Below are 11,737 nucleotides of genomic sequence, written 5' to 3'. Positions count from 1 at the left end.
TCAGTTCTAGTTCAGTTCTAGTTCAGTTCTAGTTCAGTTCTAGTTCAGTTCTAGTTCAGTTCTAGTTCAGTTCTAGTTCAGTTCTAGTTCAGTTCTAGTTCAGTTCTAGTTCAGTTCTAGTTCTAGTTCAGTTCTAGTTCAGTTTCTAGTTCAGTTCTAGTTCAGTTCATAGTTCAGTTCAGTTCTAGTTCAGTTCTGTTCAGTTCTAGTTCAGTTCTAGTTCTGTTCTAGTTCTGTTCTAGTTCTGTTCTAGTTCAGTTCTAGTTCAGTTCTAGTTCAGTTCTAGTTCAGTTCTAGTTCTGTTCCAGTTCTGTTCCAGTTCTGTTCTAGTTCTGTTTCTAGTTCAGTTCTAGTTCTGTTCTAGTTCTATTCTAGTTCAGTTCTAGTTGTGTTCTAGTTCTGTTCTAGTTCTGTTCTAGTTCTGTTCTAGTTCTGTTCTAGTTTCTGTTCTAGTTCTGTTCTAGTTCTGTTCTAGTTCTGTTCTAGTTCTGGTCTAGTTCTGTTCTAGTTCTGTTCTAGTTCTGTTCTAGTTCTGTTCTAGTTCTGTTCTAGTTCTGTTCTTGTTTCAGTTCAATCCCAATAAAATATTCTATTCTATTTGATAACACCTTCTGGGAAAATTATATTCAAAATTTCCATTTTGGCAAACATTTTAAAATTGTTACTTTTCGTTTTTTTTCTAAGTTCATTAACATTTTATGATAAACTTAAAAAAAAAAACATTAAAGGGAAACTTGTTTTTCATTTCTAATTTTATTTTTTATTACTCCAATTTAACTGTTTAAATTAACAAAAAAAAAAATAAGAAAATTTAAATAAAAAAACTCACCTCAAAAGCACGTTGTTGTTTTTGACATAAATATTCATGAGCTCCCAAAATTTAAACCGGCAGCACATGTTGTTCATTTAAAATTTGAAAAGCAACAAATTTTAAACCTGTATAAAAAAACTCCTTGAGAACATTTACTTCACATAAATATTTGTTTAAATTTTGGTTTTTCGTCAGAAGTGGTATGATTAAGTGATTTTATTAATTCTTTTGCTGCTGACACACGACTCAAATTATTCTTTTTCAATGAATGTTGGTGGGCAGGTTGCTGCAATGTGCAAAATATAGAAAAACAAAACATTTTTTATAAAAATAATATTTACACCTGTTTGTTATTTAAATTAGTATTTAAAGCAACAGAAAACAAGATATTTTTATTATTACCACAAAATAAACAAATTAGAATAGAAATTTATGCAAATTGTTAAAAAAAAGAAACTGAATTAATATTAAAGTATAAAAAATTTGTTAAAGTAATAAAATTTTGAAAAGATTATGTTCAAAAATTTTTGGATTTGGAGGAAGATGGAAAGAAAGTTGAAAAGAAGATGTAGTAAAAATTTTGGGGAAAAATTATCAAATCATCTATGAATATCACAGAAACTTCCAGTTTTTCATTTTAAGTACAAATCTAGTTCATTTCTAGTTATTTTCTATTTCAGTTCTAATTCAGTTCTTCTTTAGTTTTAGCTTAGTTCTAGTTCAGTTCCAGTTCAGTTCTAGTTCAGCTCTAGTTCAGTTCCAGTTCAGTTCTACTCTAGTTCAGTTCCAATTCAGTTCTATTCTAGTTCAATTCTAGTTCAGTTCTAGTTCAGTTCTGGTTCAGTTCTAATTCAGTTCTAGATGAGTTCTTGTCCAGTTCTAGTTCAGTTTTAGTTCTGTTCTATTTCTGTTCTAGTTCAGTTCTAGTTCAGTTCTAGTTCAATTCTAGTTCAGTTCTAGTTCAGTTCTAGTTCAGTTCTAGTTCAGTTCTAGTTCAGTTCTAGTTCAGTTCTAGTTCAGTTCTAGTTCAGTTCTAGATCAGTTCTAGTTCAGTTCTAGTTCAGTTCTAGTTCAGTTCTAGTTCAGTTCTAGTTCAGTTCTAGTTCAGTTCTAGTTCAGTTCCAGTTCAGTTCTAGTTCAGTTCTAGTTCCGTTCTAGTTCAATTCTAGTTCAGTTCTAGTTCAGTTCTAGTTCAGTTCTAGTTCAGTTCTAGTTCCGTTCTAGTTCAATTCTAGTTCAATTCTAGTTCAGTTCTAGTTCAGTTCTAGTTCAGTTCTAGTTCAGTTCTAGTTCAGTTCTAGTTCAGTTCTAGTTCAGTTCTAGTATCAGTTCTAGTTCAGTTCTAGTCAGTTCTAGTTCAGTTCTAGTCAGTTCTAGTTAGTTCAGTTCAGTTCTAGTTCAGTTCTAGTTCAGTTCCTAGTTCAGTTCTAGTTCAGTTCTAGTTCAGTTCAGTTTCAGTTTCAGTTCCAGTTCAGTTCTAGTTCAGTTCTAGTTCCGTTCTAGTTCAATTCTAGTTCAGTTCTAGTTCAGTTCTAGTTCTGTTCTAGTTCTGTGTCTAGTTCTGTTCTAGTTTTGTTCTAGTTCTGTTCTAGTTCTGTTCTAATTCTGTTCTAGTTCTGTTCTAGTTCTGTTTTTAGTTCTGCTTCTAGTTCTGTTCTAGTTCTGTTCTAGTTCTGTTCTAGTTCTGTTCTAGTTCTGTTTCTAGTTCTGTTCTAGTTCTGGTTCTAGTTCTGTTCTAGTTCTGTTCTAGTTCTGTTCTAGTTCTGTTCTAGTTCTGTTCTAGTTCTGTTCTAGTTCTGTTCTGTTCTAGTTCTGTTCTAGTTCCGTTCTAGTACTTTCTAGTTCTGTTCTAGTTCAATTCTAGTTCAGTTCTAGTTCATTCTAGTTCAGTTCTAGTTCAGTTCTAGTTCAGTTCTAGTTCAGTTCTAGTTCAGTTCTAGTTCGGTTCTAGTTCAGTTCTAGTTCTGTTCTAGTTCTGTTCTAGTTCAGTTCTGTTCTAGTTCTGTTCTAGTTCTGTTCTAGTTCTGTTCTAGTTCTGTTCTAGTTCTAGTTCTGTTCTAGTTCTGTTCTAGTTTGTTCTAGTTCTGTTCTAGTTCTGTTCTAGTTCTGTTCTAGTTCTGTTCTAGTTCTGTTCTAGTTCTGTTCTAGTTCTGTTCTAGTTCTGTTCTAGTTCTGTTCTAATTCTGTTCTAGTTCTGTTCTAGTTCTGTTCTAGTTATGTTCTAGTTCTGTTCTAGTTCTGTTCTAGTTCTGTTCTAGTTCTGTTCTAGTTCTGTTCTAGTTCTGTTCTAGTTATGTTCTAGTTCTGTTCTAGTCCTGTTCTAGTTATGTTCTAGTTCTGTTCTAGTTCTGTTCTAGTTCTGTTCTAGTTCTGTTCTAGTTCTGGTTCTGTTCTAGTTCTGTTCTAGTCTGTTCTAGTTCTGTTCTAATTCTGTTCTAGTTCGGTTCTAGTTCAGTTCTAGTTCTGTTCTAGTTCTGTTCTAGTTCTGTTCTAGTTCTGTTCTAGTTCTGTTCTAGTTCTGTTCTAGTTCTGTTCTAGTTCTGTTCTAGTTCTGTTCTAGTTCTGTTCTAGTTCTGTTCTAGTTCTGTTCTAGTTATGTTCTAGTTCTGTTCTAGTTCTGTTCTAGTTATGTTCTAGTTCTGTTCTAGTTCTGTTCCAGTTCTGTTCTAGTTCTGTTCTAGTTATGTTCTAGTTCTGTTCTAGTTCTGTTCTAGTTATGTTCTAGTTCTGTTCTAGTTCTGTTCTAGTTCTGTCTAGTTCTGTTCTAGTTCTGTTCTAGTTCTGTTCTAGTTATGTTCTAGTTGTGTTCTAGTTCTGTTCTAGTTCTGTTCTAGTTATGTTCTAGTTCTGTTCTAGTTCTTCTAGTTATGTTCTAGTTCTGTTCTAGTTCTGTTCTAGTTCTGTTCTAGTTCTGTTCTAGTTCTGTTCTAGTTCTGTTCTAGTTCTGTTCTAGTTATGTTCTAGTTGTGTTCTAGTTCTGTTCTAGTTCTGTTCTAGTTCTGTTCTAATTCTGTTCTAGTTCTGTTCTAGTTCTGTTCTAGTTCTGTTCTAGTTCTGTTCTAGTCCTATTCTAGTCCTATTCTAGTCCTATTCTAGTTCTGTTCTAGTTCTGGTTTTGGATCCTTCTAGCTTATTTTCACTTCAGTTGTAATGATTTTGATTGATCGTTTCGTAATATTTGTATTGATGATTCAAACCAGTTCAAAATTATTAACCAACGTAACTGTTTCTAAGCCAAGCCTCCATAATATTTGAAAAACATCTAGAAGTTAATTTACTCTAAATATTTACTAAAAATATCTCAATTTTTTTGTCCACCACTTTGTGTTTATTTTTATTTTTTCCAATATTTTATTACCACTAGCAACAAAAACTGTATGTATCTCTCTATATCTGCTGATTTCAATTTATAATTTATGCATATTAAAATCAAAATAAAAATAATAAAATCGAAAAAATAACAACTGTAACAGAACGAGAAAAACAAAATACTTGTTTGTTCAAAAAAAAAGAAAAAAAAATAATAATAATAAGAAAAAAAAAACAAAATAAATATTCAAATTTAAAAAACACTATAAAACGAGCGGTAAAGCAGGATTTTCACCTGATTATTTAAATCTAGTTAAAAGTTATAAGAAAATAAAGCGCCGCCAAATGCTTTAAAAGAGGCTATGAACCGCTCGACGCTTATCATTCAACTTTAAATAGTCTTAGCGAAGATACTAAACTTAAGAAGTGGAATCAATTTTAATTAAAATCAATAATTTCTAATTTTTTCGATAAAATATTAAGCAACTAAAAAACTATAGTGTAAAGTGATAATGGTATGTTGGTGTGATAGAAGAATCCAGAAATAAAAACATCAAATCATGTGTTTGATTATATAAGTTTATAAAATGAAGTGAAAAGTTATTGAAGCTATAAAAAGGACTTAAAAAATGGATTTTTAACAGGACTTAAGAAATGATTTAATGAAAAATTTAAGTGGAAAATATAGTTTGTTATGAAATATGTTACTATTTCTAAGAGATTAATTAAATTTTTAAAGTGTATATTCATCTCAATTTTAGATTTTTAACAAAATATTAGTTATTTGAAACAAAAGTGAAAAATTATTTGTGTAAAGATCTAAAATATCTAATTTATTTAAATTTTTATTTCAAGTTTTAATTCAATTCGAGTTGTACTCAAATTCATTTCTAATATAATGCTAATTCCGTTCAAGTTTAGTTCTAGTTCAGCTCCAGTTAAGTTCAAGTTCAGTTCTAGCTCAGTTCTAGTTCAGTTCTAGTTCAGTTCTAGTTCAGTTTTAGTTCAGTTCTAGTTCAGTTCTAGTTCAGATCTAGTTAAGTTCAAGTTCAGTTCTAGTTCAGTTCTAGTTCAGTTCTAGTTCAGTTCTAATTCAGTTCTAGTTCAATTCTAGTTCAGTTCTAGTTCAGTTCTAGTTCAGTTCTAGTTCAGTTCTAGTTCAGTTCTAGTTCAGTTCTAGTTCAGTTCTAGTTTAGATTTAGTTCAGCTCTAGTTAAGTTCTAGTTCAGTTGTAGTTGAGATCTAATTTAGCTCTAGTTCAGTTCTAGCTCAGTTTTAGTTCAGTTCTAAGTCAGTTCTAGTTCAGATCTAGTTCAGTTCTAGTTGAGTCCTAGTTCAGTTCTAGTTCTGTTCTAGTTCAGTTCAGTTCTAGCTCAGTTCTAGTTTAGATCTAGTTCACCTCTGGTTAAGTTTCTAGTTCAGTTGCAATTGAGTTCAAGTTCAGTTCTAGTTCAGTTCTAGTTCTAGTTCAGTTCTAGTTCAGTTCTAGTTCAGTTCTAGTTCACTTCTAGTTCAGTTCTAGTTCAGTTCTAGTTCAGTCTAGTTCAGTTCTAGTTTCAGTTCTAGTTCAGTTCTAGTTCAGTTCTAGTTCAGTTCTAGTTCAGTTCTAGTTCAGTTCTAGTTCAGTTCTAGTTCAGTTCTAGTTCAGTTCTAGTTCAGTTCTAGTTCAGTTCTAGTTCAGTTCAAGTTCAGATCTAGTTCAGTTCCAGTTCAGTTCTAGTTCAGTTCTAGTTCAGTTCTAGTTCAGTTCTAGTTAAGTTCTAGTTCAGTTCTAGTTCAGATCTAGTTCAGTTCTAATTCAGTTCTAGTTCAGTTCTAGATCAGTTCTAGTTCAGTTCTAGATCATTTCTAATTCAGTTCCAGTTCAGTTCTAGTTCAGCTCTAGCTAAGTTCTAGTTTAGATCTAGTTAAGCTCTGGTTAACTTCTAGTTCAGTTCTAGTTCAGTTCTAGTTCAGTTCTAGTTCAGTTCTAGTTCAGTTCTAGTTCAGTTCTAGTTCAGTTCTAGTTCAGTTCTAGTTCAGTTCTAGTTCAGTTCTAGTTGAGTTCTGGTTAAGTTCTAGTTCAGTTTTAGTTCAGTTCTAGTTCAGTTCTAGTTCAGTTCTAGTTCATTTCTAGTTCATTTCTAGTTTTGTTCTAGTTCAGTTTTAGTGCAGTTCTAGTTCAGTTATTGTTCAGTTCTAGTTTAGTTCTAGTTCATTTCCAGTTCAGTTCTATTTCAGTTCTTGTTTTTGCAGTTAATTATATATCTCCTGTTTATCCCCTTTTCTAGACCACATATACCGATAAAGGAGCAAAACCAGAAGCCGGTAAATTTCTTTCCTTCGACCATTTAACCTTTTACGTTGGCAATGCCAAACAGGCCGCTAGCTTCTATACCACCCGTATGGGTTTTACACCCTTGGGTTATCAAGGTTTAGAGACCGGCAATAGAAAATATGCCAAACATGCTGTTAAACAAAACAAAATTGTATTTGTTTTCGTCTCTGCGTACACCACCGATGATGAGGAACACGGTCATCATGTCATGAAGCACGGTGATGGTGTTAAGGATGTAGCCTTTCAGGTAGAAGATATTGAAGCTATCTTCAAGTTTGCCAAAGAAAAGGGTGCTGAGGTTGTGAGAGAATTGTGGGAGGAAACCGATGAATATGGTACCGTTAAATTTGCTACCATTAAGACAGTAAGTAGGGAGTTGTTTGTAAATGATTTAAAAGATTTTTAAGAAATGTTTTCTTTATTTTTTAGTACGGTGACACCACCCACACTTTTGTGGATCGCAGCAATTACCGCGGTGTTTTCTTGCCCGGTTTCAAATCCCTGCCCAAAGATGTTTTATTGGAAAATTTACCCGCCGCTAAATTAGACTTCATTGACCATGTGGTCGGCAATCAACCCGATTTGCAAATGGAAAGTGTAGCCGCTTGGTATGAGCGCATTTTGCAATTCCATCGTTTCTGGTCTGTGGATGATTCACAAATTCATACCGAATACTCAGCCTTGAGATCCATTGTCATGGCCAACTACGAAGAGACTGTTAAGATGCCCATTAATGAGCCAGCCAAGGGCAAAAAGAAATCACAAATTCAAGAATATGTAGAATACTATGGTGGTGCTGGTGTCCAACATATTGCCTTGAATACCAGTGATATTATCACCGCCATTAGAAACTTGAAAGCCAGAGGCATGGAATTTTTATCCATACCCGATTCTTATTATGAAATTTTAACTGAAAATCTTAAACACAGCCGTACTAAGATTAAGGAAGATATGAAAATTCTTAAGGAATTGAACATTTTGATCGATTATGATGAAAATGGTTATTTGTTGCAAATTTTCACCAAAAATATGCAAGATCGTCCCACATTGTTTTTGGAAGTTATACAACGTCATAACCATAATGTAAGTTTGAAGAAAGTTTATTATAACAGGAATTATATTAAATTTTTGATATTTATTTACAGGGTTTTGGTGCTGGCAACTTCAAATCTTTATTCACCGCCATTGAAATTGAACAAGCCAAACGTGGCAATTTGTAAATTTATTTTATACATTTCTTTTTTTACTTTTTCTTTTTATTTCTATTTACCGGCACAAAGGCCTTGATAAATGCTGTTTTAATATAAAATAAATATAGTTTTAATTAATAATTAAGCCTTACTTGGTTGTTTGTTTACTTCTTATCCTTGAAACGATTATCGATTAACACCTCATTCCTAGGATCATCAGCCTGAAAGGATAATATGAAAGGATTCCAAAAATCTTTGGGGGTATTTTGACGCATAATATCGTTATAGTGACGTTGATGGGACTTTTCTAAATGCTGTTGAATTTGTAGATCGGTTAAACCTTTATCTAAAAAGTTGATTAACTACAAAGATGTGGGGAGGGAAAATAAGTAAAAGTTGTATTTATTGCTGGTGCATAAACTTACTTTTTCGCATTCTTCACAGTCTATGTTGAAGCGTTGTTTTATGGTTAATTTCTTTGTTGTTGGCGCAACATCCTTTTCTTGTTTTATTATAAAAGGTTTAGGCATAAAGTCTTCTTCATCGTCTGTATCTAATTCAGCTAATAAAGGATTTTGTGGTTTTATACTTGTACTACAACTTGGTTTCTCTTCTTTTTTTATATCTGTGGCAGTCTTTAATTCTTGTGTTATTTTTTCTTGTTTAATTTTATTTAAAGGTTTTATTTCCTTATTACATTGAAGTTTATCCTGTGGCTTTTTAAATCCTTCCATGTCCTTAGTTTGTTGTTTTTGTATGCTGCAAATAATTGATTAAAAATGCCTTTAAAATTATTCTTTTCAAACAACTTACTATTTACTTTCATATTTCTTTAGTTTCTCCAAATTATCTGTGCTAGCCAATAAGTCCATAGTATCAATTTCATGCTCAACATCACTACAATCATCTACAAATATTATATCCTGTGTACCAGGCGTTAGTATCACCACACTTGATGTATCACTTTTAATGGTTGAAATGCTCATTGGATCGTTAGGTAAGGCAGTACAATCTGTAGAGATTTCATTATCAAATTTCAATTGTTTAGGTTGTAAGTCTTTAGAGGAATTAAGTTCCAAAGTTGAATCAGGCTTTTTCGAAGGTGAAAGGTCAAAGACTATATCATCTAGGGATTTATCGGTATCGTGCTTATCATCTTTTTTGTTTGTTGTTACGTTTGCTATTGGGTTTATTGTTGTGTTGTTGTTGTTGCTGTGATTGTGGCCGCTTCTGTAATCTTGGCAATTTGTTGTGTTTATTATTTTCCTATTCCCTTAAAATTTTTCTTACAATGGATTTACCTGTGAGCCCAGGAGCGTCCAGCTTTTGAGTTTTTATTTACTACTACTGGGCTAGCATCGATTATATCTTCTCCTACATCGGACTATAATAAGTATATTAAATATTTAAATAAGAATATTAAATATTTAAATAAGAATATTAAATATTTAAATAAGAACAAACATTTTTAAACAAGCTTCGCGATGCAGATGAAGAATATTTATTTGCCGAAAAATACACATTGTGGACAAAATTTGAAATAGCTAACATCAGATGGGTTTACATGCTAAATGGAGTCTATGCTTGTAAATGTACACTCACCTCACTTAAAATTTTACATGGGAAATCATAAATCAAGTCATCATGAAACTTTTGTAATCGTTGAATTTTCCTAAGACTAGGTTTCTTTAATGACAAACGCAATCTATTGCTCTTAAACTTTTAAAAATTATTTAATTATAAAAAAACGTTATCTACAGAATTTTTTTATTCAGTTTAAGTTTAGATCTGGTCTAGCAAAAGTTCAGTTCTAGTTCAGTTCTGGATCAGTTTTAGTTCTAGTTCAGTTCTAGTTTAGTTCTAGTTCAGTTCTAGTTCAGTTCTAGTTCAGTTCTTGTTCAGTTCTAGTTCAGTTCTAGTTCAGTTCTACTTCAGTTCTAGTTCAGTTCTAGTTCAGTACTAGTTCAGTTCTGGTTCAGTTCTAGTTCAGTTCTAGTTCAGTTCTAGTTCAGTTCTAATTCAGTTCTAGTTCAGTTCTAGTTCAGTTCTAGTTCAGTTCTAGTTCAGTTCTAGTTCAGTTCTAGTTCAGTTCTAGTTCAGTTCTAGTTCAGTTCTAGTTCAGTTCTAGTTCAGTTCTAGTTCAGTTCTAGTTCTAGTTCAGTTCTAGTTCAGTTCTAGTTCAGTTCTAGTTCAGTTCTAGTTCAGTTCTAGTTCAGTTCTAGTTCAGTTCTAGTTCAGTTCTAGTTCAGTTCTAGTTCAGTTCTAGTTCAGTTCTAGTTCAGTTCTAGTTCAGTTCTAGTTCAGTTCTAGTTCAGTTCTAGTTAGTTCTAGTTCAGTTCTAGTTCAGTTCTAGTTCAGTTCTAATTCAGTTCTAGTTCAGTTCTAGTTCAGTTCTAGTCAGTTCTAGTTCAGTTCTAGTTCAGTTCTATTCAGTTCTAGTTCAGTTCTAGTTCAGTTCTAGTTCAGTTCTAGTTCAGTTCTAGTTCAGTTCTAGTTCAGTTCTAGTTCAGTTCAGTTCTAGTTCAGTTCTAGTTCAGTTCTAGTTCAGTTCTAGTTAGTTCTAGTTCAGTCTAGTTAGTTCTAGTTCAGTTCTAGTTCAGTTCTAGTTCAGTTCTAGTTCAGTTCTAGTTCAGTTCTAGTTCAGTTCTAGTTCAGTTCTAGTTCAGTTCTAGTTCAGTTCTAGTTCAGTTCAGTTCTAGTTCAGTTCTAGTTCAGTTCTATTCAGTTCTAGTTAAGTTCTAGTTCAGTGCTAGTTTAGTTCTAGTTCAGTTCTAGTTCAGTTCTAGTTCAGTTCTAGTTCGTTCTAGTTCAGTTCTAGTTCAGTTCTAGTTCAGTTCTAGTTCAGTTCTATTCAGTTCTAGTTCAGTTCTGTTTAGTTCTAGTTCAGTTCTAGTTCAGTTCTAGTTCAGTTCTAGTTCAGTTCTAGTTCAGTTCTAGTTCAGTTCTAGTTCAGTTCTATTTCAGTTCTAGTTCAGTTCTAGTTCAGTTCTAGTTCAGTTCTAGTTCAGTTCTTTCAGTTCTAGTTCAGTTCTGGTTCAGTTTAAGTTCTATTACAGTTTATTCACACTATAAAGAAGGATATTAGATAAGCGATCGACATCGCCATTTCCGAACCTAAACATACAGGGTAGGGCTCTAGCTGAATAGCCAGAGAGATACAAATAAATTATATTTTGTTCATCACTCACTGATAAACCACAAATGTTTAAATTTGACTTCATTTTATAAAAGATCGATAAACTGCACTACTTACCTCCCGAAAACTTCCATCTTTAGATGTACTAAAATTTAACAGCGACTGTTTCACTTTGCTGGGATTTGGTTTTCTCAAAGACAAACATAATCTCTTATCGGCTGTCGCTTTTTTTTGCATCCGCATTAGTTTTATCCTCTGTGGCTTTCATTTTTTCCGGTTGTAAAATTTCATGGTCCATGATTTTTTCCGCTGGACTTTTACGATCTTTGGTATGCCATTCTGATTTGATCTCTCCACAGACTTATTGTGAACCTTCAAACAACGCATTGAGTCCCGTTGTCTATTTCTCTTGGGTGACTCTTTTACACGTGGACTTGGCACCATTTCCGATGAGGTTGTTATGCTAACATCATTTTTTGATTGACTTAAGCAGACGTCTCAAATAGGTTGTTCGCTATTAAGAGCCATATTTAGATTGGAAGCACCCATAGGTTCGTCATCGGTTAGACTAAGGTCTGAGGTAACACGGTCTTCCTGTGAAGAATTATTACCCAACCAGGAATCATCACTATGTTGAGACTTAAAACGTTTGGCAGGTTGTTTGTTGTTGTTGCTGTTGGGGTTGATGATTCCTTTGTAGGAGGTTGTAGAGCTTTGTTAAGTTTCTCATTGCGTTCCTTGATTTGTTGCAATTCTAAGTCACGTTGTTGTAGGGCATTTTTATAAACTAGAAATAATAATTAATATTACGTTGTTGTATTATAATATTCTTCAACCTACAAGTATAATGGTGTTTTATTATATCAATAGCTTTTTCAAAGCAATCTTCAATTTCGGAAGGTTGAGCTATGCGTTTACATGCTTTACATAACATTTTGTTTATATTTGTTAATAATTTGTTGATTATTTAAGTA

General features: G+C 32.8%; 3 protein-coding genes across 4 annotated transcripts; 1 reads left to right on the top strand and 2 right to left on the bottom strand.

Annotated features, from left to right (window-relative positions):
• Window positions 1-1,034: 1,034 nt before the first annotated feature.
• Window positions 1,035-11,050, bottom strand: LOC119615667. Of its 2 annotated transcripts, XM_037971675.1 has the most exons (6): window positions 10,881-11,050; window positions 8,929-9,011; window positions 8,441-8,857; window positions 8,053-8,386; window positions 7,780-7,989; window positions 1,035-1,097 (listed from the first exon to the last, which is right to left on the bottom strand). In XM_037971675.1, the coding sequence occupies exons 1-5, from the start codon at window positions 11,004-11,006 to the stop codon at window positions 7,792-7,794; spliced, it is 1,158 nt and encodes a 385-aa protein (XP_037827603.1). In that variant the 5' UTR covers window positions 11,007-11,050; the 3' UTR covers window positions 1,035-1,097; window positions 7,780-7,791. The 2 variants fall into 2 exon arrangements, with proteins under 2 accessions (XP_037827603.1, XP_037827602.1); XM_037971674.1 differs by lacking the exon at window positions 1,035-1,097 and having other exon boundaries at window positions 7,742-7,989.
• Window positions 4,410-7,768, top strand: LOC119615668 (4-hydroxyphenylpyruvate dioxygenase-like). Its single transcript, XM_037971677.1, has 4 exons — window positions 4,410-4,635; window positions 6,391-6,801; window positions 6,867-7,520; window positions 7,583-7,768. Exons 1-4 carry the CDS (start codon window positions 4,633-4,635, stop codon window positions 7,655-7,657), a joined length of 1,143 nt encoding a protein of 380 aa, XP_037827605.1. The 5' UTR covers window positions 4,410-4,632; the 3' UTR covers window positions 7,658-7,768.
• A 276-nt stretch (window positions 11,051-11,326) lies between the features above and the next one.
• Window positions 11,327-11,737, bottom strand: LOC119615666. Its single transcript, XM_037971673.1, has 2 exons — window positions 11,604-11,737; window positions 11,327-11,550 (listed from the first exon to the last, which is right to left on the bottom strand). The coding sequence occupies exons 1-2, from the start codon at window positions 11,695-11,697 to the stop codon at window positions 11,327-11,329; spliced, it is 318 nt and encodes a 105-aa protein (XP_037827601.1). The 5' UTR covers window positions 11,698-11,737.

The sequence above is a fragment of the Lucilia sericata genome, unplaced genomic scaffold (genome assembly GCF_015586225.1).
Source record: "Lucilia sericata isolate MDLA Ls3-8-SP2 unplaced genomic scaffold, ASM1558622v1 Contig006787F_arrow, whole genome shotgun sequence".
NCBI lineage: Eukaryota > Metazoa > Arthropoda > Insecta > Diptera > Calliphoridae > Lucilia > Lucilia sericata.
The sequence above is the reverse complement of the archived record's forward strand: the minus strand, read 5'-3'. Positions and strand labels throughout refer to the sequence as shown.

What these genes read in the sequence shown, in the direction of transcription:
- LOC119615668 (XM_037971677.1), top strand. An exon ending in AATTTGCTACCATTAAGACA is followed by an intron (nt 6,802 to 6,866) that starts GTAAGTAGGGAG and finishes TTTATTTTTTAG; the next exon opens with TACGGTGACACCACCCACAC. An exon ending in TACAACGTCATAACCATAAT is followed by an intron (nt 7,521 to 7,582) that starts GTAAGTTTGAAG and finishes ATTTATTTACAG; the next exon opens with GGTTTTGGTGCTGGCAACTT.
- LOC119615667 (XM_037971675.1), bottom strand. Translation starts at nt 11,006, where the DNA reads ATGCGGATGCAAAAAAAAGCGACAGCCGATAAGAGATTATGTTTGTCT. An exon ending in AAGATGGAAGTTTTCGGGAG is followed by an intron (nt 9,012 to 10,880) that starts GTAAGTAGTGCA and finishes TACTTATTATAG; the next exon opens with TCCGATGTAGGAGAAGATAT. An exon ending in AAGAAATATGAAAGTAAATA is followed by an intron (nt 8,387 to 8,440) that starts GTAAGTTGTTTG and finishes AATTATTTGCAG; the next exon opens with CATACAAAAACAACAAACTA.
- LOC119615666 (XM_037971673.1), bottom strand. Translation starts at nt 11,697, where the DNA reads ATGTTATGTAAAGCATGTAAACGCATAGCTCAACCTTCCGAAATTGAA. An exon ending in AATAAAACACCATTATACTT is followed by an intron (nt 11,551 to 11,603) that starts GTAGGTTGAAGA and finishes TATTATTTCTAG; the next exon opens with TTTATAAAAATGCCCTACAA.